Genomic DNA, 25,809 nt, shown 5'->3' on the forward strand with positions numbered 1-25,809 from the left:
ACGGAGTTGGGACTTTTCTCCTGAGGGCACTAGGGAGTCAAGAAAAGGTATGAGGGTGGCAGGAGAGTGGAAGGTGACCCTTGCTTGTCTCTATTCTATTTCACCAAGCATCAATCTCTGTTCTCTACTGCCCTGAAACCTGCTGAGCATGCTCCCACCTCAAGGCATTTGCATGTGCTGTTCTCTTTGCTTGGAGAGGAAAGGGTGAAAATTTGCATTCAGGGATGGGATGAGCTTGGACTTAATATTGGATTCAGAGTGAGGATCTGGTGTGAAGTTCATGTTTATTTGTTCTGAATGGGCCTCATTCTGTGACCTGCCAGATGACCTTGGTTTCATGCTTGAGTGTCCTGGAGGATGGACAGATCTCTTGGAAGCATATATATGGCTGATGGGGATCGGGCTCCAAGTATGGGGTTGTGGGGCATTGAGGAGACATCATGTATCATTGAGAAAACCTCTGAGGGGCCTGACTGGGGCCTCGTAGAAGGGGTAAAGGCACTTGGTGGGTGCAGTCAGTGAAAGCCTAGAAGGTAGGAATTATCCCAGTTTCCAGATGAGGAAACAAACTAAGGCTCAAAATGGTTAATTTGCCCAAGCTAGTGATGAACAAAGGCAGGATTTGCATCCAAGTCTGCTGATTTCTAAGTTGCTAGAATTCCTCTGGCATCAGCTTCTGATGAGATCAAAACAGAGTTCAAGATAGGTGGGCTGAAAGGTGGGGCTGGACAGGGCGGCAAAGCTAATGATCTCTGCCAAGACAGATGCCTTGGACAAATAGGATAGCTGGGCCTGGGATGGCGGCCAATTCCTCCAGCTGTGAAGGTGGCAGCTGGGGATCCAAAGAGAGAGAGAGAGAAAGTAAAGCCCTCCAAAGAAGTGGGAGGTGGCGGGGTTGGGTGAGGGCGAGTCTGCCCTCTTGGGTGAGGCCTGGCCCCACGTACACCATCCACCTGTGAATAGCACCAGATTGAGTATCTGCCTCCTTCTTCCCCTCCTCCCTTTCTGCCCTCCTGCCCTCCTTCTCTTCTTCCTCCACTACCTGGCCTGGCCTACGCCTCAGTGCACCCACTCAATGGGCCTAGTCTAATCCCCTGACATCACTACCTGCCCAGCACAGGTCCTGCTTGGCAGCCACGGCAGCCCCCAGCCTTGGAGATCCAATTTAGGGATACTCCACCTCGGAACCCACTTTTCCCTCAACCTCTTTCCTCCTCAACTCACAATGCATATTGAGGACACCCCAGATCCAGTCCCAAGCTGGGAAGAAGGAGTCTAGGATCTGTCCTGGTCTTTCGGTGTAACTCCAGGTAAGCAGCTGCCCTTCTCTGACCCCAGCTAATCATAGCAACCTATTTTGACTTCTTCTCAGTACTCAGTACTCAGTGCTCGGGGCAGGGGTCTGTTGCTTTAGGAAATTTTTAAAAAATCAGTTCATACATTTATTGTCAGTCTCCCCCACTGGACTGTGCGCCCCATGAGGAAGGCATCTGGCTCACCTTATTATCTACCCTGGTGCCAGCACACAGTGGGGCTCCATCAATATCTGCTAATGGCATGTATACATGAGTGAATGAATAAACAGATGTATTTCCTGCCTTAGCAGGAAGGGTGTGGGCCTTTTCCTGCCACACTAGCTCCAAACAGGGGAGGAGGGTAAAGCAGTATTTGAGCCATCAACTGGATGAAAGCGGGGTCTGACAGACCATTCTCTGACTCAGTAGGTGGGCAGGGGCTAAGAAATGAACAATGATCTCTAGTGGAGAGATTGAGGAAGCTCTGGAGAGGGATCATACCTAGCACCTGTCTCTCCACTCTCCCCTCTGCTATAAGGCTTTGGGCAGGGAGGACTCAGATGTGTGTCTATGTATCTGTGTGTGCTGTGCCTGGGCAGATGGCAGCCACTGGCCCAAGATCTCCCAGGATAGCAAAGACTGAGACATAGCTAGATCTCAAGACTCCTGACCCACAGCTGCATTTGTGTCTGTGTGCACACATGTGGCCATGGTGTATAAACACCTATGTATGTATGTGTCTGCTCTGTACAGGCACCTCTGGCAGTGCCTCCAGCAGTGGCTATGCATTCACGTCTGTGCATCTGTGTGGACACATGTGTACTTGTCTGTACGGCTCCTCCTGTGTAATGTTTGTAGGCCTGACTGGTTGTATGTGATACAACATTGTGTAGGTATGGAGTGTCAGTTCCATGAGGGCAAGGATTTTTTTCTGATTTGTTTCCTGCTCTATCCCAGAACCTGGAACAGGGACCAGCACATAGTAGATATCAATACACACTTAAGTGAATGAATGGATGAAAATGTGTTCACATGTCTGGTGTGTGTCTAGGTACTGACTCGTGTTCAGATGTGCGCATGCTCCTGTGTCTGAGGGTGCACTTGGGTGTGGGTGATGTTGCTCACAGGCCAGCCCTCCTGTTCCTTTTCCAAACTCCTCGGGAGCCAGGGCCCAATGCCTGATTCCCTATGGGGCGGAGCAGGGAGCCGCCTCCTCATGGGAAATTGGATCCCAAGGACGTGCTGAGCTGCAGGGAGCAGGGCGGCCCCTTTGTCCCCCATAATCCTTCCCTGCCCTTGCCCCCTCCTACCCAACAACCAGGGTTTAAGGTTGAGTTTAGGGGCTGTCGAGGACTACCATGTCACTTCAATATCTCCTTCCCTGCCTGTCACCTGCCTCTGGGGTTTCTGTACCTCTCCCCTACCTCCTCCTGCTCCCCTCCCCGTGTGACTACTTCCCTCCCTCATGGGTGGCCCTAGGGCTCAGCCCCAGATATAAAGCTATGAGGGACAGGATGAGTGCCCTAGAATGACCCAGAGGCTGTGGAGAGGAAGGAGCCAAGGAAAGAGCATGAGCTGTTGGCTGGGTGAGTGAGGGAGACAGAGCACCAGGGCCCAGAGATCTCAAGGGTAGGGGGTCCTGCCTGAGCCCCCTGGCCCAGCTAACTCATGTGCCTGGCTGCCTTTGCATCTACTGGGAACCTCCAAATTCTTACACACAGAAAGCTTCATTCATTCATTCATTCATTAGAATAATAGTTATTGAGTGCCTATTTTGTGCTAGGTAGTATTCCAAGCATTTGGGGAGAGAGCAGTGAACAGACAAAAATCTGTGGTCTCATGGAGATTTCATTCTGCGCACAGTCAGTACATGTAATAAGTAAATTAGAATGCCAGTGTGATAGAAGGTAAATGCAATGGTCCAAGTTTGTTGAGTGAATGAATAAATGAATAAACAAATGAATGAATGAAAGGGCCTTCATTTTCAGCCTTCCCTCAGTGCTGAACTTCTGGGAACTCGAACGTAGAAAGGAGAACAAAGGAGGCCATCTTGGTTTGCCTCTCGTCTCCATCGCTCCCTGCTGGAAATCTTAGGTGACTCCTCTCTTCTCTGAGCCTCACACCATTGTTGGAAACATAAACTGGGCTCGACTTTCGAAAGAACAATTTGGCAGCATTTACTCAAATTTAAAACGAGCATACCTCCAATCCAGATATTCCCACTTTCAACAGTGCCCAAAGAGGCTGGAACGAGGTTGTTCATGGCAGCATTCATTCATTTATTCATTCAACAAATATTTATTAAGCTCTGTGCTAGGTGCCAGGGAACCAACAGTGAATGAACCAGGTGAGGTTTCTTCATTCCTGGAGCCAACATTCTAGGGGGAGAGAGAGCAACAAGCACATAGACAAATAAACGAGGTAGTTGCAAATAGCTAAAGTCTCTGAAGACTTTAATCAGGGAGAGGGAAGGGCTTTTGATCTACAGTCAGGACAGCTTATGTGAGTTGAAGCCTGAAGAACAAGAAGGAACCAGCCTTGGGAAGATTCGGAGAGTGGGCCTGGCAGGGTCCAGCAATGGCAAAGGCCTGAGCGGGGAATGCTGCAGAACAGACAGGAGGCTAGTGCAGAGGAGCCAGGCCTTCTGGGCCGCACCGAGGACTTCAGCTTTCGTGAGGTGGGAGCCATGGAAGGGTTCAGAAAGAAAAGGGATCTAGCTGGACTTCAGGGGTGCAGAAGGGAGGCAAGCGTGGAAGCAGAGACCCATGGGGAGGCTACTGTAACAGTCCAGTGAGAGGAGCTGAGTGCTGGGACTCAGGTGGTAGCAGTGAATGGAGGGAGCAGTGGTTAGGCTCTGGATACATCTTTTCATCTTTTAAAACTTTTTATTGAAAATAAATATACGTCATAAGTGTACAGCTCAATAATTTTCACGAAGTGAATATATCTTTGTCATGAGCACTCAGATCAAGAAACACAGACCTGTGTTAACTTTTAAGGACAGAGCCGACAGGGTTTACTGTGGGACCGAATGTGGAGAGGAAGAGTAAAGAGGATCCCACGGTTTTCACTCGAGCAAGTGGAAGAATGAAGCGCTCTTGCTTGAGATGGGGGAAGACTGAATCTAGAGTTGAGTATTGGATATTTTGAGTTGAAGATGCCTTTTAATATCTAAGGGAGAATGCCAAGCAGGAAGTTAAATGCATGGGTCTGGAGTTCAGGGGAATGTTCTGAGCTGGAAATAAGCTACTTTCAGGGTGATTCTGTCCTGACTTGGATACACAAGATTGTTGTAGACCACAAGAGCTGTACCCATTTGAGGAGCTATTATGAGGAATGGATTGGCAGGCTGGGTCAGGGACTTGGTGCTGACCTCTGATTTCTTCTGCCAGCCTCCCTCTGCCTGCTGACCCTGCTGCTGCCAGCCCTCAGTCCAGGGGCCCCTATTTCCCCAGCTGAGCCCATCAGTCAGGCCTATAGCCTGGCCCTCTACATGCAGAAGAATACATCAACACTGCTGCAGACTTATGTGAGTGACACTGGGCATGAGCATGAGATGAGGGGAAAGGGACACTGCCTTCCTGGCCTAGCTCTGGGTAGGGGAAACAGAGCAAGGCCAGGAGAAAGCTCCTCCATGGGTTGGAGAGTACAGGGGTTTTGTTAACTAGAGACATACCCACATGAACGCCGTCATTGATGGTTGGAAATGTTGGGCAAGTCATTCTTTTTCTCTGTCTCAGCTTCCTCATCTGCAAAATAGGATGGTGCTCCTGCCTTTGCTGACCTCTCAGGCCTGTTACAAGATTCAAAGGAAGCGTGCAGAGGAAGACCCTTTACAAGGTCATAATTATTTCCACAACCACTTTGTGTTGTGTGCCTTATGCCATGCTGGGCACTCTATCCTCCTTATCTTAGTGACTCCTCAAAAAGTTCTGAGAGATGGAATTATAATCCACTCTACAGATAAGAAAATTGAGTCTGAGAGAGGGTGAATAATTTGCCTGATGTCACACAGCTAATAACTGGCAGTGCCAGGATCTTAAACCAGGTCTGTGGCATTTGATGCCAATTCCTCTCATATCACCCAACTGTCCAAAAGTTTTAACTGGCAGCCTGTGAGCCATGTCTCACTCACAGATGTTTTCTGTTTGGGCCATACAGTGCTTGTTCAAATTCTTAATATGAATGCCTGTCTAAAACAGGCACAAGGATCCTGTTGACCAAAGCTTCTGCTTTCTCCCGCCCATCTTAGTCCTGCTTACTTCCCTGAGTTACATGATCTGGTCCCTGAACCTCTGGAGTTTGCAACTCTTCCACTGGACTATCTTCCAGGCTCATGTGAGGTTACTAAATCTAGTTTCTAGTCCCATAACTGCCACCATTCCCTGCGAAGCTTTGGGCACCCTGAGATCATTTCTCCCACTGTAAAATGGGGATGTAAGACTAGGTGATTTATCTGTGTACACTAAGATTCTGTGGGTCTAGGTTTGTGGAGGTTAAGAATTTTAATGGAGAAGGCAGTCAACTAAATTTAATAATATTAACAATTATTTATCAATGATTATATTGAAATTAACAAACTACTAAATGCTATAAATAACAAAGAAATATATAGGGCTGTAACTACATTGTCAATAATATATTTAGACTGAAAATATAATAAATAATATAATCATAGTGTTCATGATATTAATATATTATTAATGGTGGCTTATTATGACTTTATTGTATGACAGGTGCTGTGTGTTAAGCACTTTATGTATGTTACTTCGTATCTTCACAATTAATACTGCCACATGAGAATTATTAAAGCTGTGATTCAAAATTGTACATGGAGGAAGCTAAATTGGAACCTAATAGAGCCCAAGCTCTGTGCTAGGACATCCCACCAACTCTCTGAGGGGTAGTGAATGAAAACGCCCCCTGGGAATATGCCGGTCTCACAGAAGGCAGATGTGAAATCAGAGGAAGCCTCAGAGTACCCTTTCAGTCTCCTTACTCCTGTCTCTGTCCCTTATGCAGCTCCAGTACCAAGGCAGTCCTTTTTGTGACCCTGGCTTCTCAGCCCCTGAACTCCAGCTCAGCAGCTTGCCTCCTGCCGCTGTCTCCTTCAAGACCTGGCATGCCTTGGATGATGGGGAGCGGCTGAGCCGTGCCCAGGGGGCCTTCCTGGCCTTGACCCAGCATCTCCAGCTTGTGGGGGATGACCAGAGCGACCTGAACCCTAGCAGTCCTATCCTGCTGGCTCAGCTCAGGGCTGCGAGACTCAGGGCCCAAGGCCTGTTGGGCAACATAGCTGCCATTATGACTTCCCTGGGCCTGCCCATCCCCCCAGAAGAGGATATTCTTGGGCTTGTCCCCTTTGAGGCCTCAGCCTTTGAGAGGAAATGTAGAGGCTATATAGTAACACGGGAATATAGGCACTGGACAGATCGAGCTGTTAGGGACTTGGCTCTGCTCAAGGCCAAATACCCTGGATAGAGGAGGTAGGACTTCCTGTCAGAGGCTGCAACACTTCTGTCATAATGGACTCTTTTCTGCCTCGCTTCTTGGCTAGAAAGGACACTCATCTTGGCTAGCAGACAGGGCTGTGTGCCATGTATTGGAAACATTTCCTAGGAACCAGGCCTCAACTCCATATTGCCTGGGCCTGCCTGCTTAAGTCGTATGGCCTCCTTTCCAGATCTGGGACTCCATGGATATCATTTCATGACTATGAATCTAGTGGTACTGGTTGCCTACTTCTTGGACGGAGAGAAATGCCTCTTTGAAGAGGCTTCACTTCCCACTCTACAGGAAGAGGACAGTTGGTTTCCTTCCTGGGCTCTCCGTGAGACCTTACCGTTGCTGTAATTTTTGGAAAGGTCAAGAAGCTGCCTTCTTGTCTCTGTCTACCTCACTTTCTATATGAAGATATGGACTTTGGAGCAGATAGGCCTCTCTTCTTGCTGGACTTCATCTCCTCCCCTAGTCCACTTCTTTGCCTCTGGCCACTGTTCTCACTTCCCATCTTAAGGGGCTTCACTTCTTGATCTATGGAAGTTCAATTCTTGAAAAACTAAGGATTCATGTCACATCTGTTTGCTGCTCAGGACACATCCACTTCCTGTTCTGAGCTAACAGATGGATTCCTGGCCTGGGACTCTCAGGAATCTCCTATTTATACTGTAGCTTTTAGGTATGCCTGGGTGATTGGGCTGTATCTCCTATTCTCTTCAAAGGAGTCTTCCCATTTTCAATAACTATATATACTGGTAACTTTAGTGTTCTTTTTATTTTTTAACATTTTATTTACAAAAAAATTAATTTATTCTCAGAAATAAAACTCTTTTAAGGTGTCAATTGTTTTTCCCCACAGACCTGGCCTGGGGTGGGGTGGTGGAGTGCAAGGATAGGGTGGAGGGAAGTGAGGGGAGGGAAAGAATATCAAAGGGAAAGGGGGCCCAAGGGATGAGATGGGGAAGGGAGAGAGCAGCAGGTGGAGTGACTCTGGGGGAAGGTGGCTGAAATCCGGAGTAGCCCTCCCACAGCAAGGCCAGGATGAAAGGACAGAGGGAGGGAGAGACAGAGGGAAACAGAGTGACAAGGTGTCCCCTCAGTGAGATGAGACTGAGATGTACACATGCTCACAAGGGGCCAAGAGGAGATAAGAGAGAGTGAAAAGAGAGACGAAGTGATCCCAAGAGACAGGTAAAGGGGGAGACCATGAGAGACGGACCGGCCCTAGCGATGGAGAAAAGAGGGGGAAAGCAAGAAAGAATATTATGGACATGGAATGTCACATACAGAGACAAGAAGGTTCCCGAAGGAGAGACTGAGGGCGTGTAAAGAAAATAGAGACGATGGAGACATTCCGAGCACAAACACTGACAGAGATGGAGAAAGACGAAGAGGAGGTGACAGAGAGCCTCAGACCGCGCCTATGCTCAGGCCGGGCCCCCAGGCACCAGCTGGCTCAGGTCTGCCTCTGTGCGGCTCACCCACTCGCGGTAGAGGCCGCACACGCGGAGCCCCAGCACCTTGGCTGGGAAGACGCCCGCGGCGGTCGAGGCTGTGGCAGCGGCAGCGGTGGCGGGCTCGGGCCGCGGCCCGCGCGGCTCGGCGCCCAGCGCGGCCAGCACCGCCTCCACTGCGGCGCCCAGGGCCCGGGCCTGGCGCGCGGCGTCCTCAAGGCGCCGCAGCAGGCGCAGCGCGCGCGGGTTCAGCTCGGCCTGCCCGCGGCGTACGACATCGAGCAGAGGCGGCAGCGCGGCCAGCGCCCCCGCGTCCAGCTGCAGCCGCTCGGGCGTGGTCAGGCCCGCATGGCCCGGGGCCGGGGCGCTCAGGCCTGCCACCGGCAGCCATGGAGGCGAGAAGCCGGGGAGCCCGAAGGGGTCTCCTTGGTGCTGCACCTGCGGAGACAAGGCCATCAGTGGGGCTTCGAGAACTCCTCTCCTGGGGCTTCAGTTTCCTCATTTGCAAAGGATAAATTCCTCCTAACAGAGCTGCTGTGTTTGCGATAATATAAAACAAAAACCCCCCAAAAGTGGGCTTTACACCAGTGCCTTTGTTTCCTCATCTCTAAAATGGAGATAACACCACAATTAACTTCAATTTCATAAGGTAGTTATGAGCATGTTAAATGCTTAAGGCAGGTCCTGGCCCATTGGAAGTGCACAATAAATGTTAGCTCTTTAATTAAAGCTATCTTACACACTGAGGTGCAAATCCTGTCTCCACCATTTACTAGCTGTTCAGTTTCACATAAAACCATTTCCCTTCTTTGAGCCTCAGTCTTATCTATAAAATGGGAGAACAGCTCCCTGTCCTGCCTTCCTACCAGGGATCTCCTGAGAACCACATGATAGTGCAGGGACCAAGTCTGTTTCATTCCCTCCTCTCATACCCCGCCAACTGTCTGGCACACAGCAGGGGCTCCATAATTGTCATGTAAATGCATGAATGAAAATTAAAGGTGATTTGTAATTTATGAAATCACCATAACAATACTATTTAACCTTTGCTTACATCTTGCCTCTGGTTTAGGCATTATGTTTGCTGCTTTAAACACACTATTCCTAATCTTCCCAATAATGGGTGTGATGATGATGATGATTTTGTAAATGAGAATGTTGGGGCTGAAGAGGTACAGTGACTTGCCCTAGGTCATCCATCTAGGAAGGAGCAGATCTGGAATTTGAACCAAAGTTGGTAGGACTACAAAACTAGTTCTATTATCTCACTATTTATTGTCATTATTTTAATGTTATCATTCCTGCCCATGGTCACAGCAAGATGGCAGGCCTACAGTCTGTCTTAATTCAAAACTATACCCTCCCTTCACTACGCCAAAGTAACTTAGGGAAATATCTTCTTTCGTTGGCAGGGCCTTCTGCCCAACCAAAGATGGTGAAGGATCCCCCTCCTTTGCAAAAGTCCCCTCTTACTATGGAATTTTTGCCCCATATTGAAATCCTTTCTTGGTATCTCTGCATAGCACTGGTAGAAGAGTTCATAGCTCATATTGTTCAACTGCCTCCTTTTACAGCTGAGGAGACCAAGGCCTGTGGAGGTGAGGTGACAAGATTACATGGACCCTAAAACCTAGGTTTCCTGACTCCCAGACCAGAGTTCTCTTCACTCTCAGGTTGCCTCTGTCTTAAAGCGCCAAGGAAGGAGCCTCCAAGCTGAGGTGGATGGAGAGGCATTTGGGGCACAGAGATGTGTCCTCCAATGTGTGGCCAGGGGCAAGTTACCAAACACTTTTGGAGCACCAATTTCTGCAGCTGGAAAATTAGGTTGAGAAAATGGGTGGTCGAGAACCCCTGTGATCTGCACTTCCCCATTCCCTAGGCCCCTGGCACCCCCACATCCATCCCCACTCACATATTCCTGGAGCAGCTGCTCAGCATATTTTGTGAGGAGGCGGGCAAGGCTGTGTGTCTGATGGATCTTGGCCTCCAAGTGAGGAAGGGGTGAGATTGAGGAGTCAGCTTGGGGGTCTTCTAGTGGGAAAAGGGGGAGGAATGAGGGCAGCCCAACTCCCTACTCCTTGACCACTTCCTTCTGGCTGGTTCAGGTGGCTCTCCCTTCCTGAACCCAGAAGCTTGCTTGGCTCTGAATCCTCAGCTTTTAAGCCAGGCAGGCTGTGTCCTATTCCGGTCGAAAGGAAATGAGGCACCAGATTTGCCAAATGGTTGTGCTACCTATATGTGTTCTGTTCTCAAATCACTCTTGAAATCCTATTAAAGCCAAATTCAGGTACTGCCTCCTTAGTGCAGCTGCAGAATGGCCTCTCTTTTAAATTAACTTCTTCATTCTACTTAAGGCCATTTGTTCATATTTCCAACGCAGTTCTTTTAATGGCTTTTTTATCTGTGTGAGTTGGCCTCAGCTTGGGGGCCCTTCGAGGGTATGGCTCACATATCTCTGTACCTCAATGATTGTTGGTGGAATTCACCATCACTGAAGCAGAGAACTTCAAATCAGAATGCGCCTTTCATCCCATTTTACAGACTGGGAGACAGAATTTACATTCTCTCCCTGAAGGCCCTATTAGGCAAGGCGCTGGGCTGGGAGCCCGGCGGCATCAGTGAATCGGCGACCAGCCTTACCTAGTACAAACTAGAGGGTGGCGCCCTGGGTGGACTACGTTTCCCAAGACGCCCAGCGCAGCGCCCAGGGCATGCTGGGGAATGGAGTCGTGGCCCGGCAACTACCGCCCCGCCCCCTGCCTGAGTTTCCCACCGCCTATCCTTATCCTTAGCCTTGACTTTCCTCCCCTGCTGTCACTCACTATTTCCTGTGACCCAAAGACTTCCTTCCCTAATTCTAATTCTCCCCTGGCCCCCAGTTCTGAGTATTTCCCAGTACTCAAAGAGGAGCCTGGAGTCAAGCCCCAGCCACGACCCCAGTCTTCCCTCAGGGTGTACTAGAACCGGTGATCTAATCTCTGAGCCCACGTCCCTGAAGGCACAGCACCAGACCTCCTCTAAACTCTAGCTCTAGCGCCTTACCGCAGCTCACCCACAGATCACCGCTTGTTACCTGGCACTGGGGCCCTGCTTTCCTTCGCTCAGCCCGCTCCCTTCCCGGACCCAGGGGTGGCAGTGACCCAGATCCCAGCTTCCAGCCCTTCTGACCCCTGTTCCCCTTGGGCACTCGGCATATGCCCTTCAGCCCCTTACCCAGACTTCCCTCCCTCTGGCTCATGCTGGCCCCTGGTTGATCCCGGTTACCTCCACGCCCCCCTTCCGAAGGGGAGTCGGGGGTAAGGGTAGGGGCGTGGCTGGGGCGCAGCCAATCAGGGCTCAGACCCCAAACAACCCCCCAACCCCGCCCCAGGCAGGATTCCTTGTCCCTGAGCTCAGCTCCATGCCTGCGCCGCCTAATCCGGAAAGGGGCCTGAGGAGGGCAGCACTTTGTTCACAGAGTGGACTCGGGTCCTCAGTACTGGGGGCGACTGGACCTGGGAGGCAGCACTGCGTCCTCCCGGGAGGAGGAGGCTCAGGCTTTGATCTGGGGCAAGGCTTGGCGCGCGGAGAAGGCTTTCCGGAGAAAGCTAGGAAGATAGGAAAGGGCGGAGTTGGCAGGACTGGAAAGTGGTGCCCCTCCCTCTTGGCTGGGGAGAGCGGGGTGCGAGAGTGGCCATGATGGGGACTCTTAGGCTTGGGTCACACCTGCCCAGACATACACTTCCCGGCCTATCTTAGATACTTTGGGCTCTCTGTCTCATTGTCACATCTACTAGGAGGGTGACAGATACACCAGCTCACTTCACCTTACTAGGCTCAGTAAGAGAAACCCTCTGACATACCTGCTTCTACTGCATACAGACTTTCATTTTTTACACAGGAACAAGCTTCAGAGACAGGTACAGGGGGTCATACTCACACATCGACCCTACTAACCTGATGTAAACAAACGCTCACTCTGTCCGAGGCTCTGGGACTGAGATGATCCAGATTTGGTCTCTGTTCCTCTAAGGAGCTCACAGTATGATGGGGAGACTGTAGAAACAGCAGGTAATGGGGTTTGTGAGTGAAGGGACTGGGAAAGAGGCTTGTATGTCTGTCTGTGAGGATATTGCCAGCATAAAGGGAGAAAGGGAGTACTGGCAGAGGGCACAGCAGGTGCAATGAAGCCGGACTGTTGATAGGGGCCACAGTTGTGTACTTATTAACAGTGAGTATTTATTGGGTATTTACTATGTGCGAGGCATTGTTCTAAGAGCTATATATTTGTTTAACTCACTCCCATGTTATAGTTGAGGAAATAGAGACAAGTGCTTATCCAGGGTCATCCGACAAGCAGAGCTGGGATTTTACCCCAGCAGTTTGGCTCCAGAAATGCTGTCATAACCATCTTCCTACACCTAAACCCCTGTGGACATAATCACACCAAAACACACAGACACAATAGTCACACCCTTGAAACACGCACACATAGCAACACAAATTTAGACATATCATATCTTCTGGCAAACACAGCTTCAAATAAAATCAACCAAGACATGCTCATTTGAAGTAAACTTTTACTTGAAGTGTAATATACATAGGTACAAAAGTACAGCTCCATGAATTTTTAGAGTAAATATGAGCAATGAACCACCACCAGATTAACAACAGAACGTGATGAGTTTCCAGAGCCCCTTCTTAGCCCCTCAAGGGTGACCACTATCCTGACTTCTCACACCATAAATTAGTTTTGTATTTTTGGAACTTCATAGAAACGAATCATATAGTGTATACTGTTGTACCGGACTTCTTTCATGAGACTGTCTCCCTTGTTAGATGTAGCCAGACATCATTCCCCTTGCTGTGTCCAAGGCGTGAATAGGGTATAACTTCTTTTCCACTCTCCTTTGATGGTTGTTTCCAGTTTGGGGGCTATTTTTAAATAGTGCTATGAACATTCCAGTACATGTCTCTTGGCGCTCATACCTACGCATTTCTGTTGAGTGTTGCTGACCTAGGAACAGAACTGCTTTACCTTAGGGTTGGGGTGTATGCTGGGCTTTATCAGAAAACGGCGTTTCCCAAAGTGTCTCTACCAATTTACTCTCCCCCAGAAATATGAGAGGTCCAAGTTACTTCACTTCTTCGCCTACCCTTGGTATGGTCAATCATTCTCATTTTAGCCATCCTGGTGGGTGGAGACCCACTCATATGCAGTGTCTAGCACGTACTTGACACTTGGTTAATTGTTGAATGAACGCCTGCGGGAATAGTTGGACAGTGTAGAACGAGATAGCCTGGCGAGGGTGGAGAGACGCACGCACACACGCAGCGTTTCAGGGACGCTCACGCGCAGCGGACGCACACCGGGACACAGGCCCTCTCGCGCCGCTGGCGCCCACGTGGTCTGAGCGCAACCTTCAGCTCTGCCGCGCGCGTCCAGTCGCGGAGCTGCCCCCAACCTCCCTCTGGGCGGCGGGCAGGGGGCGCTGCGCGTCCCGGCGCCCCAAAGGGGCGGGCCGGGGCGGGGCCGGGGCGGCCGGCTTCCAGGCCTGGACTCAGGACATCCGCGCCGCCTGGCGGCTCCCGGGACGGGCCGGGGCGGGGCGCGGCGGCAGGAAGCGGGGAGGGGATTCGCGGAGGCGTTGGGGAGCGAGGGCGGGTGCGGCCAACTCCCAGAGGGACGGCAGGCCGAGAGAGCGGCGCCCAGGCCTGGCCCCGAGCCTGAGCCCGCCGGACCAGAGGCGGCCCAGCCGCGGGCTCGGCCTCAGCCCCAGCCCCGCCAGCATGGCCGGCCGGACCGTGCGGGCCGAGACCCGGAGCCGGGCCAAGGATGACATCAAGAAGGTGATGGCGACCATTGAGAAGGTCCGGAGATGGTGAGCGCGGTCCCGGGGCCAGGGGCGGGACAGGGCGGGGCCACTTCAAAGGCGTCTACCTTCCTTTCGCCAGCAGTAGCCTCAAGTGTTAGGCGTGCCCCACCCCCCCGCCCCAGCTTCACCCTGGGTCTACAGGGCTCTGTCCACCATCTCCTGGCTATACCCTGGGGTCTCCAAAGCGTGTTCTTCAACCATGCCCTCTCAGAGAAGACCATCCCCATTTATGCTCCGCCCTCTAAAGCTTTGACACTCTTCCCGCAAGTATGTGCAGATCCCCAGCCAGGCCCATAGCCCTGAGCCCCCTGTATATCCCAGGGGTTTGAGAGCCAGGACCCCAAGCCATACTCTCTCACTGGAGGCACCCCTCTGTATGCCCTGGGGTCTGCAGGGCTCTCTTTTCTCCTCTATGCCCCACTAATAAAACTGTCCCTTCCTTCGTGCACCACCCAGACCTCTGCAGGTATCCCCAGATGTGTCCAGCTGCTGGGGGGCTTTCTCTTCAGGCCCCTCTGACCCAGTCCTCCCACCCTCTCACAGGGAGAAGCGCTGGGTGACTGTGGGAGACACTTCCCTTCGTATCTTCAAGTGGGTGCCAGTGGTGGACCCCCAGGAGGAGGTGAGCAAGCTCCCCCACATCAGACCCTGCATCTGTGCAACCGCAGGCAACCTCCTTCCCGAGCAGGAGTCCACCTCCAGTCCCCACTCTTTCGACCTCGAATGCAGCAGCCCAGACAGGTGTTAACAAGTATGATAACTCCTCCCCTTCTCGCATTTTCCTGCTCCAGAACCTGAAGTTCAAGACCTAACCCAGTGTGCACCACCTGTGTCCCCTCATGCAGGGACTTTTGCTTCTCTGTCCCTCAGTTTACTTGTTTGTAGAGTTGGGGCTTTGCAAGTGGTAAGTAGAAAGCTGGCTCTGACCCTTATCCCTCTAACCCCCAGGAGCGACGGAGGGCAGGTGGCGGGACAGAGAGATCCCGAGGCCGGGAGCGGCGGGGTAGGGGTGCCAGTCCCCGAGGGGGTGGCCCTCTCATCCTGTTGGATCTCAATGGTATGTAGAGATCCTGAGACTAAGGGAGTGGGAGTCTGTGGGATTGAGGGAGGGTACTGAGGGCTTCAGACCCAATCCTCTCGACTTTTGTTCCCACAGATGAGAACAGTAACCAGAGTTTCCATTCGGAAGGCTCTCTGCAGAAGGGTACTGAGCCCAGCCCTAGCGGCACCCCCCAGCCCAGCCGCCCTACGTCACCTGCTGGACCACCAGAAGGGGTCCCAGAGGAAGCTCAGCCTCCAAGGCTGGGTGAGGAGAGAGGTAGGACCAGGTGCCTCCCAGGAGCCCTCCCCTCTGAGTCTTGTCTTCTCCAAAGTTGAAGCCATCAGCTTACCTCTTTACTGTATTACTGTAAGCGGGGCGGGGATTTGCTGAGGCGTTGGGGAGCGAAGGAGGGCGCGGCCAACTCCCGGAGGGACCGCAGGCGAAAGAGTCGGCGCCCAGCCCTGGCGCAGAGCCTGAGCCCGCCGGACCGGAAGCGGCCCAGCCGCGGGCTCGGCTTCAGCGCCAGCCCCAGCCCCAGCCCCAGCCCACCACCATGGCTGGCCGGACCATGCGGGCCGAGACCCGGAGCCCCGCTTCTTCCTGTATTACTGCCTCAGGAGGCCTTCCTGACTCCTGTGGAAGGTCACTGCCCTACCTCTCGTGACTTCTTTCTTTGACTTATTCGGACCTGTAGATAACTTATCACTGTCAGGGATTTTCATGGAAATTTAATTTTTTACTACCTAAGTGTCTTTCTCCCCTACTCCCACCTCATGTCAGCTTCCTGAATGTTGGGCTTATAGTGATCTTGTTCACTACTGTATCTTCAGAGCACCATGGGACACATAGTAGGTGCTCAATAAATATTTGTTGAGGAATGAATAACAGTGATAATCCTGAGTCACTAATAATAAGTGATAATAACACTTATTGAGCTCTTACTGTGTACCAAGTACTCTTCTTAGCACTTTATACATGTTTTATCTCATTTAAACCCCACTACATCCTCTGAGGGTTATTATTACCATTTATAGATGAGAAACTGAAACACAGAGAGGTAAGTTGCCCAACAGCCAGTGAGCCAGTGTCTTGGGCGTGAGTCCTCCTCAGCTCCTCTTCCATATAGTCAATCCCCTGTCTGGTTAGTATCACCTCCCAGCATTGTCTCCCTCCCTCTCTCTCCCCATGCTCTGTCATCTGTCACCCTCACCTGGCTACAGCCTCCTCATAGGTCTCCTTTCCTCCTGTCACCTCCACACAGCTTCTACAGCAACCTTTTTCTAAAGTACAGGTTTGATGGGGTCATTTTCCTGCTCAAAGCTTTCAGTGGTTTCCTATGGCCTTCAGTTCCTCAGCTTGGCACTCATTGTTTCCTTTTGGGAACACCATGACTTGGGCCTATGGACTGTGTCTAGATCGTGCCGCATACTTATGTACCTTTACTAACATAAAAGCAAAAACGCGTTTATTGAGTACTCACTATGTGCCAGACACTGTGCTAAGGGCTTTACTTGTATTAACTCACTTAATCTTCACAATAGTCTTATGCGGTAACTACTGATTTATCCACATTTTACGATGGGGAAACTGAGGCCCAGAGAAATTAAGTACGTGCTCAAGGTCAGGATTTGAACCCAGACAGTCCAATCCCAGAATCTGTGCTTGCTAAGCATATGTTCCCTTTGCCTAAAATGTGCTCCACCTCCGCATTTGTCTACCTGGTCAAATCCTACTCGCCCATCGAGATCCTACCTAAAGGTCCTCCCTGTGTCTTCTTCCTGGGTTGCAGCCAGGTGCCCGGCTCCCTCCTTGGTGATCCCATAGCCTGGGGGCTTATGCGACTGGTGTTTGTTTCCCCCTGTCTATGCTGTGGCACAGAGCAGTTGCTCAGGGAATGTCTGTTAACTTGACGTTCCAGATTCCGGGGGCATAACTGCAGGTGGCACTGATGAACCCCCAATGCTGACCAAGGAGGAGCCTGTTCCAGAATTGCTGGAGGCTGAGGTGAGAGAGGCCAGAAGGCTGGACTCGGGTCTTGGAGGGAATGGGGGCTCTGAGGCAGCCAAAGGCTTGGGGGCTGCACTCCTGAAGTCCAGGTGGGAAACATAGACCACAGACACAGCTAAAGCTTAGAGCTGGGTTCTTGGAACTGAAAAGAAAGGGTGTTTTAGAAACAACGTCCTGTGGTCTGGAACGGGACTGATTTAAGACCATTAAAAGCCTGAAAAGATCATGATGCTCCTCCAAGTATTATTTTTTTAAATCCTAAAGTATACAATTAGCTTAAGAAAGTCCCCCACAGACTTCTGACTTTTCCCACAAGGACTACCTTGATGCATTTCCCAGAAATACCAAATGTCAACTTCTTTCCCCCAAACAGTGTATTGTTTCTGGTGCCCTACTTAATCTGCATTCTGGGTTCCTGGCTCTGATCTAGACTCCTGGGTCCGGGAGGGGAGTGGAGTGAAGGCTTTGGAGAAGGCAGAGGTTAGGAGGCTGCACTCGTGGGCTTGGGTGGAGCTCATGCCTGTCCGCCCTTCCTCTCCAGGCCCCTGAAGCTTACCCAGTCTTTGAGCCAGTGCCACCTGTCCCCGAGACAGCCCAGGGTGACACAGAGGACTCGGAGGGCGCCCCCCCACTCAAGCGCATCTGCCCAAATGTCCCCGACCCCTGAGAAGCCGGCCTGCCTGTCCTGTTGCCCCAAGGGCCCCTTTAACTTTTTACAAATAAAGACCCTTTTGTAATTTTGTGTCATGTCATTTCCCCGTCAGGGCTTGGGAGGGTCTTTGGAGACAGTTTTGTCTCATACTCCATTTCTCAGATGATGTCACCGAAGCTGTAAGAAGACCTTCCTGTAGTCACACCATGAGTCAGACGTGGAATAGGGGCTTGAGCCAGGACCCTGCCTCCCCAACACTCCCTCCACTTTGCCCTGTTCTTACCTTTGACCCTTCCTGACCTTTAGCCTCCTTCTCTGGGAATCCCAGGACCCCTCTTTTTCCTGCTCAGCCCTCCCCTGCACCCAGCAATTACCAAAGCTCTAGGCCCATGATTCCTATTCATACCTAGGAAAACAGAGGCCCAGAGACACTCTCGGGCCTGGGATGACTTGACTGCTTTCCCGCTCTCAGAAAGCTAAAGCACCGTGCCTCCCTACCTCTGCTTAGCCATCCCTCTACTGGAAGCCCTACCCATTCTTCTGGTTGAGACTTACTTGTCCCCAGCTCAGTCACCACCTCCTCCAGGAAGCCTTCCCTGACTCTAGGCACTGTCAGTTTCCCCTCTTTGGGGCACCCACAACCCCCAGTGCTTCTTTTCCTTTGTCTCGGCATTTATCAAGCTGTTTGGGATTGTTGGTTTGTATATCTGTCTTGTTCACTAGCCTGTGGGCTCCTGAGGGTAGAACTTGGTTCTCAGCCTTGCCTAGCACCATGCTGGATATAGAGCAGTCATAGAAACTGATGAATGAATGAATAAATGAATGGGCTGAGGCTATCTAGGAAGGCTTCTCTGAGGAGCTAGCATGTGAGCTGGGCTCTGAAACATGAACCTCAGTGTGGTAGATCTGAAGTCAAAAGTCCTGGTTCAAATTCTGGCTGTGTTATTAGCTTTGTGACTTTACTCGGGTCATTTTCCCTCTCTGAGCCTTAGTTTGTTCATCTGAGCAATGGGGACAAGAACTAGGCCTAATCTGCCCCAGTGGGAACCTTCAAATAATGTAAGGCACCTTCACTGTGCTTACAAGAGAGTCAAGGTCAGGTATATTAGCCCTATTTTTATTTTTAACAAAGGAAGAGACTGAGGTTCAAAGAGAACCAAATTGGAACTTTATAGAACTATTGAAAAATTTAAGAGTGTTTCATGATAGCAGCTGCAGTAGTAATAGTTGAGCCAGGGCTGGCTGGGGAAGCCAGGTGTGCAGTGATGTGATGTATTCATTTTTTGTTGCTGCTGAAATAAAATACTGCAAATTTAGTGGCTTAAAATGACACAAATTCATTATCTTTCTGTCTGGAGGTCAGAAGTCCAAAATCAGTCTCACTGGGCTAACATCAAGTTGTCTGAAGGTCTGGTTTCTTCCATAGGCCTTGTAGGGGAGAATCTGTTTCCCTGCCTTTTTCAGTTTCTTCACTCTACATACATTCCTTGGCTTGTAGCTTCTCCTTCCATCTTCAAAACTAGCAGAGTAGCATCTTCTAAACTCTCGCTCTCTGCTTCCTTCGTCAAACATCTCTCTCTTGCCTCCCTTTTTTAAGGACCCTTGTGATTACATTGGGCCCACCTGGGTGATAATCTTCCCATCTCAAGATCCTTAATTTAGTCACATTTGCAAAATCTTGTTTGCCATGTCAAGTAACATAGTCCAGGTACTGGGGATTAGGGTGTGAACATTTTTGGAGGGTTATTATTCAGCCTCACTACTTGTAATAATTTCAGCCATTTTCTAGGTGTGTAGGTCATCTCATTATTCCCCTCAACCATCCCATGAGGTGATGAGAATGCTCTGTAAACTGTAAAGTGCCTTGTATGGGTTCGTAGTAGAGTATTATGGCCTAGAATTCAGTCTCTGGGTTTGAATCTCAGCATCTCACTCATTCACTGTGTTACCTTGAACCGGTGACTTAATCTGGCTGTGCCTCAGTTTTCTCATCTGTAAAATAAGTATAATAGTAACCAGCCTAATGAGACTTTTGTGAGGATTAAATGAGGCAATCCATGGAGAGTGAGTGGCTTAGCACATAGTAAATGCTCGATAAGTGGCAGTTGTTCTTCCTATTACCCATTTTACAGATGAGATTACTAGAATGTGGGCCAGAGACTGCCTGTCAGTGAGACTGGGGAGGAAGAGTCCATTTCTGAGTAGACTTGAAAGGCTAAAGCTTGAGTTTTCCTTTATTCCTGTCCATCTCCTGGTCCCAGGCCCCAGCATCTGTCCCCTAGCCCAGGCCTATGCACCCTCCCCCCCAACTTATGACCTGATTTAAAAGCTACCTTTTCCATAACCCCACCCCCGATCATCACTTTGCCATGCCCATTCCCACCCACTCCCAACGTCCAAACTCTCTTTTTGGAAATTCTTCCACCCCTGGCTCTAGGGCCCTGGCCCCCACTGCTACCCCATTCTCTTCCACTCTGTCACTCTCTCCTCTTCCTGATCCCTTGAATATCTCTTGCCCTGGCCTAGCTCTTCTCTTCATGAACACGCTCCCTGATGGGTCCCATTGACTCCTTGAATGAATGGTTCCCAAGTCTCTGCCTCCAAGCCCTGCCTCCAGACTCAAAGAGCCAAATGCCTTCACATCTCCACTGTGATATCCCACAGACCCTCAGCCTCATCTTTCTCCTAACTTTTCCCCACTATCCCCTATACCCAAAATGGCCCCACAATCCTAGGAGTTGGTCAAGATGGGAGCACCCTAAAGTCAGTCAACGTCACATGTACCATCATGTCCTGTTAAGTCTCTGTCCTAAATAACCCTCCCCTCTGCCTCATTTCTCTAGGGCTGCACTGTTTTCTGGGTGCCTCCCTGTGGGTTTCCCTGTTTCGTTCTTGCTCATCCCCAGTCCATTCTCTACCCAGCAGCTGGGCAGTCTCAGAAACCTAAATCTGCCCATGATGCTGCCCTGGGTTAGAACCCTTTAGTTCTTATTACCTGCAAGACTGGAGCCCACACTCTGCCACTTCCACCCACCCCTGCACAGCTACTCTCTGAACTGCTTATAACCCCTCCCAAATGCACTCCACTGTTTCTCACCTCTAGGGCATTGCTCATTCAGTTTGCTCTGCTGGGAGGTTAAGTCACTTGTTCAAGGTAACACAGTGAATGAACGAGATACTGAGATTCAAATCCAAAGCCTGAATTCTAGGCCATAATACTCTACTCTCATCTCCTCTTCATCTGGCAGATGCCTTCTTGTTTTTTAGACCTCTGCTTCCTGATGGGGTCTTCTCTCCTTTCCTGCCCGCTGCCCCATCCTTTGCCATTTTGTGGAGTGCTGGGTATTGCCTTGTGAGGGTCTGTGTTTGCTTCAGCACCGGACTTTGAGTTACACAAGGGCAGGGGAATTTCTTTATTCATAACAACATGTATTTATTGTGAGCTCTTTGCTGCTCGCTTTTCTAGGGATACAGTATAAACAAGATAGAAAAAATCCCTGCCTTCGTAGATCTTACTTTTGGTAAATTATATCATATGTAGGAAGTTATAACTACTTTTAAAAAACTTATAGCTACTTTAAAAATATAACCTTAAAAAAAAAAAAAGGAAGATGGGGGAAAGAGTGGATTGTGATTTTAAATAGGGAGATCAGGGGAGGCTTACTGAGAGACATTTGAAGAAAAGCTTAAAGAAGGTAAGGGAGAGAGCCATGCATATCTGTGGGAAGAGCATTCCCAGCAGAGAGAACAGCCAGTGCAAAGGCCCTGAGGGGGAGCATGCCTGGAGGCTGGAGCAGAGGGAGGGTGGAAGGGAGTACAGCGAGAGATGAGGTCAGGTCAGGAAGGGCCTCACAGGCAAGGCAGGCACATAACCTGTCATTCAAACTTGGAGAATAAAAGAGAATGATGTCTTTATAATTATGCCCAGATAACAGGTGAAACCTGGATAACCAGAATGTATGGTCATTGACCTGCATGGAGGCCATTGTGAGGACTTTGGCTTTTATTCTAGGGGAGAAGAAGAGCTATTGAAGGGGTCTGAGCAGAAGAGTGACATGATCAGACTTAGTTTTTTTTTTTCCCCCAAATACTTTATTATAAAAAGTTTTAAACATACAGCTAAGTTTGAAGAATTATACTCACCACCTGGATTCTATAACATTTTGCTGTATTTGCTTTATCACATATCCACATCCATCCATCAGTCTATCTTATTTTCTTGATACATTTCAGAATAAGTTGCAGACAATGGTATACTTCTCTCTAAACACTTCGGTATCCACAATATTGACTAGAATTCATTATTTATTTATGTTTCTTTTTATTTTCTCTTGAGGCAAAATATCCATACAGTGAAATGCAGAGGTGTCTACTATGAGTGGGTGAGTTTCAACAACTGCATACATGTGCATAACCCCTTATCAAATACATCGCTACCCTCCCTGAAAGTTTCCTGTTGCCCCTTCCCAGCCCCGCTTCCCAGAGGCAACCATTATTCTGATTTGGGTTTCGATTAGGTTAACCTGCAGTAGAACTTCGTATGCGTGGAATTATACAGTATGTACTCTTTTGCATCTGTTTTCTTTCACTTAGCATAGTGTTTTTGAGAGTTGTCCATACTGTTTCTTGGGTCAGCAGTTCGTGACTTTCTGTTGCTGGGTTGTATTCCATAGACTTGGATTTGACTAGGATTGCTCTGTGGGGTGGACAAGAGATGTGTGTAAGTCCTCTCCCTGTTTCTAGCTCCTTGCACAAACCTGTCAAGCATGTGGCTCAGCACTGGGTGAGATGGGTGGCCTTTCCAAGGGACTTTTCTAGAATGTAGAGTCTGTGGCATCAATCCTCCAGAAAACTGGGGAGACAAGACTATATCAGGGACAGGATCTAGGGTGACCATGCATCTTGCTTTGGCCAGTACATTAAGTTCCATGTTCTGAGAAACCCCTCAGTTCTGGGCAAACTGGGATGGTTGGTCACCCTAGCAGTATCCAACCATTGCCCCTTCTTCACCCCGGACTATACTCCATTTCTCCTAAGGACTGATTTTCCTAAAACTCTAAGCTGGTCTGCTCCTCCCCTGCTCTAAAACTTCCCAAGGCTCCCCATCCCATTGCCTGGAAACCCAAAGGATATACAGGCATACCTCAGCGATATTGCAGGTTCTGTTCCAGACCATTATAATAAAGCAAGTATCACAATAAAGTGAGTGTTAATTGTTCTGCGGGTGGAGGGTCTTGCCTTCCATTTGTAAAAAAATGCAACACCTATGAAGTGCATTAAAGCAAGGTATGCCTGTGCTCAGCCTACAGCAGTGATTCTCAAACTTTGCTGCACATTGGAACCACTGGGGAATTCTGATGCCTGGCTTCTACCCCCATTTTCATTGGTCTGGGAGGTGACTTACTTGGGCATTGAGATTTTTAAAAGTTCCACACATGATGCGAATATGCAAAGTTTGAGCTCCACTGGACTATGGATATGATTTCCTTGGCTTACATGGTGTTGAATATGCTGCCAACATTTAAAATCAAGTGATTTCATATAAAAGTCTGGATTCCCAGCTACCTTTGACAAAGCAGAAGGTCTGAAACGTTGTGGCTGCCTCCAAGTGTGGTAATCACTAGGGGGTGTAGAGCACTAGCTGCTCCTGGAGATGGAGTGTGTGTGCCCCAGCTGCCACAATTCCCACCATTCTTTAGTGTTTTACTCTTCTCATTTATGTTCATCTGCATGGCCTACAGGCTAATGTCTGAGCTCTGCAGCCAGACATTCGAGCGAGGCTTTCCAGGTGCAGGCCTCTGTTCACCTCTTCAGCCTCTTCACTATTTCAGTAGACTCATCTCCCTTCCTGCCCTCCAACCACATTGGCCTCATGGTTCCCTTTCACACTTGCCTTTGCCCATGCAGTTCTCCCATCAAACTCATCATGGCAGACAAGACACTGCTCAATTTGGACCCTGTCCATCTCTCTCGTCCCTCTCCTGAGCTCTCGAACATAAAACATACAGAACTTCAAACACACAAGTTGGCCAAGTTAGTTCCCATCTTAGCACTTGCTGGTGCCTTGCTTGGGAAACTATTCCTTTGCTTCCTCTTCATTCCTGGCTGATGCCTACTTATCTGTCAGGCCTTGGCTTAGATCTCACTTCTTTAGGAAGGTTCCCTGACCCTCAGATTAGGTCAGGTCCCCAGTTAGTCACCGTACTTCCTCTTTTGCTTGATATCTCACTTCTGCTCAAATAAGGTCACATTTGTTCATCTCTGTCCTCTTAGGGCCTAGTATAGTGCCTGTTAAATAATAGTTATTCGTTAATGATAAATGAAAGAACAAAAGCAAGCACACTTCTCTCCCTCTACTGGCAAAATGCTACTCTTTTTCTGGTTACATTCCTATTATAGCATTCAACTCTTTTCTCCAGGAGTCCCAAAACCTCCCTGAGCTCAGGTTCATCTCAGAGTGGGCCCAGTGGGTCCTCAAACCCATCCTGTGGTTGTTTTCCCAGTTTCAGGATGCATATTTTTAACAGGTATACTCAGCGACAGGCAGAATCTCCACATAAGTTGTCTGGGTCTCTGCACCATTGTGAAGGCAGCGCTGTGTCTAGTTGGTGACCCAGGGCCCCACACAGGGCAGAGCACAATAACTTACTTTTCACTCTTTTACATTTGTCTATTGATTTTCAGTTGGCAGTGGCTTTTCTGCTGGTCCCCTCCATTGTACCTCCAATCAGCTCTGGGAGGCAGCTGTGGTGTAGAGAAGGGTCAGGCCGCAGTATAGGAATAGAGGTTTCCCGGGTTCAACTGATGTATACCAACTGTGCGATCTTGGGTACATCACTGCCTCGTCTAGATCTGAATTGCCTCATCTGAAACATGGACCCAATAATCTTTTCCTCTCCTTTGCGGTCATCCATCTTTGAACCATGTAAGGAACAGCGTGAACCAGGTGCAGAGCCTGCACCTGAACAGCTGTATGTAAACTAAATTTTTGTAAAGTATTATTTCCAACCTTTAATTTTTAGACTCACCGGTAGCATCGCTGGCACGCTAGGAAACTTAGGAAATATAGTGCCAAAGAAAAGAAAGTTAAACTGTCTTGTAATCTGTTAATAACCCAACTTGAGATTTTAATGTACCTATTTTAAAATATTGTGAGACGTTTGGGATAAATGAAAGCAGCCTCAGATGGGGCATCTTGATTGGATTCAGTGGCTGTGTGACTTCAGTCGCCTTGTCTGTATGTAGAATGAGACCAAAGGGCCAAGCTCACCCCACAGCCTGTGTGAAGCTACGGGAAACAAAGGAGGGCAGCGCGCTGGAAACCGCCCAGCGCGAGGAGGGCGCGCCGCGGTGCGGTAAGGATTAAGGGCACCGAGGGCCGGGGGCGGGCGTCCTAGAGAGGGTGCGGGCGGACTTCCGGCGCCGGACGCCCTCACGCCAAAGGAGTGCAGGCTCCCGAGCTGCCTTCTTTGGCGTGACCTGCGCGTCGGCCGGAGCGCTCGGTTAGCCCAGCGGGACGGCGCGCCGGAAGCTGCCTGGCTACGGCCCTGCCTGCGCCGCGGCGGCTGTGAGGCGCATGTCGGCGAGGCTCCTGCCGACGTAGTCCCCGCCCCCCACACCCCAGTTCCGGACTAGCAGTCTGGATGGTGGGCAGCCTCTGAGCCCCTCTGGGCGTGAGTATCACAGGGCTGACTGAAGACAGTCGGTTTCTTCAAATTACTGGCACCTTGGAATCCTCAGTATCTCCATTTTACAGTCAAGGGAACTGGGACCCAGAATAGCTAAGGCATGCTTTCCTGCTAGCTTATCTAGTCCAGGCAGAGGCCTAATTCACAACCACATCCTTTGAGTTGTAGCGCGGCTGCTCCAGGAGTCTAAGGACATTTCTGATAAGAGCCACCATTGAGAGAGAACTATGTGTCATGAGCGGTACCTGTTTATCTCTTCTCACCCTTATTGCAAACTCCTGAAGCAGATGCTATTATCCACATTTTACAGGTAAGAA

At 49.8% G+C, this 25,809-nt stretch overlaps 3 protein-coding genes and 1 long non-coding RNA gene across 8 annotated transcripts in view; 2 read left to right on the forward strand and 2 right to left on the reverse strand.

Annotated features, from left to right (window-relative positions):
* Positions 1-3,894: 3,894 nt before the first annotated feature.
* LOC120620484 (cardiotrophin-2-like) lies at positions 3,895-6,776 on the forward strand. Its single transcript, XM_039885560.1, has 3 exons — positions 3,895-3,972; positions 4,675-4,824; positions 6,318-6,776. Exons 1-3 carry the CDS (start codon positions 3,895-3,897, stop codon positions 6,774-6,776), a joined length of 687 nt encoding a protein of 228 aa, XP_039741494.1.
* An 891-nt stretch (positions 6,777-7,667) lies between these two features.
* Positions 7,668-11,838, reverse strand: CTF1 (cardiotrophin 1). 2 transcript variants are annotated; one of them, XM_039884480.1, is made up of 3 exons: positions 11,462-11,838; positions 10,161-10,276; positions 7,668-8,686 (listed from the first exon to the last, which is right to left on the reverse strand). In XM_039884480.1, the coding sequence occupies exons 1-3, from the start codon at positions 11,484-11,486 to the stop codon at positions 8,222-8,224; spliced, it is 606 nt and encodes a 201-aa protein (XP_039740414.1). In that variant the 5' UTR covers positions 11,487-11,838; the 3' UTR covers positions 7,668-8,221. The 2 variants fall into 2 exon arrangements, with proteins under 2 accessions (XP_039740414.1, XP_039740413.1); XM_039884479.1 differs by having other exon boundaries at positions 10,161-10,279.
* A 1,850-nt stretch (positions 11,839-13,688) lies between these two features.
* Positions 13,689-25,809, forward strand: part of BCL7C (BAF chromatin remodeling complex subunit BCL7C) — a 47,635-nt gene continuing 35,514 nt past the window's right edge. The window contains exons 1-6 of one of the 4 annotated variants that reach the window (XM_039884477.1): positions 13,857-14,109; positions 14,647-14,725; positions 15,052-15,160; positions 15,260-15,421; positions 17,064-17,149; positions 22,141-22,186. In XM_039884477.1, the coding sequence (XP_039740411.1) occupies positions 14,018-14,109; positions 14,647-14,725; positions 15,052-15,160; positions 15,260-15,421; positions 17,064-17,149; positions 22,141-22,182 (570 nt within the window). In that variant the 5' untranslated portion in view covers positions 13,857-14,017 and the 3' untranslated portion in view covers positions 22,183-22,186. Of the gene's footprint in view, positions 14,110-14,646; positions 14,726-15,051; positions 15,161-15,259; positions 15,422-17,063; positions 17,150-17,693; positions 17,890-22,140; positions 23,021-25,809 lie in introns of those variants that run through there. The other 3 variants (XM_039884478.1, XM_039884476.1, XM_039884475.1) reach the window with 3 other exon arrangements.
* LOC120620073 (uncharacterized) lies at positions 22,106-25,369 on the reverse strand. The gene is made up of 2 exons (XR_005657737.1): positions 24,454-25,369; positions 22,106-22,500 (listed from the first exon to the last, which is right to left on the reverse strand). It is a non-coding gene; the product is annotated as an uncharacterized LOC120620073 (long non-coding RNA).

The sequence above is a fragment of the Pteropus medius genome, unplaced genomic scaffold, assembly GCF_902729225.1.
Source record: "Pteropus medius unplaced genomic scaffold, Ma_sr-lr_union100, whole genome shotgun sequence".
NCBI lineage: Eukaryota > Metazoa > Chordata > Mammalia > Chiroptera > Pteropodidae > Pteropus > Pteropus medius.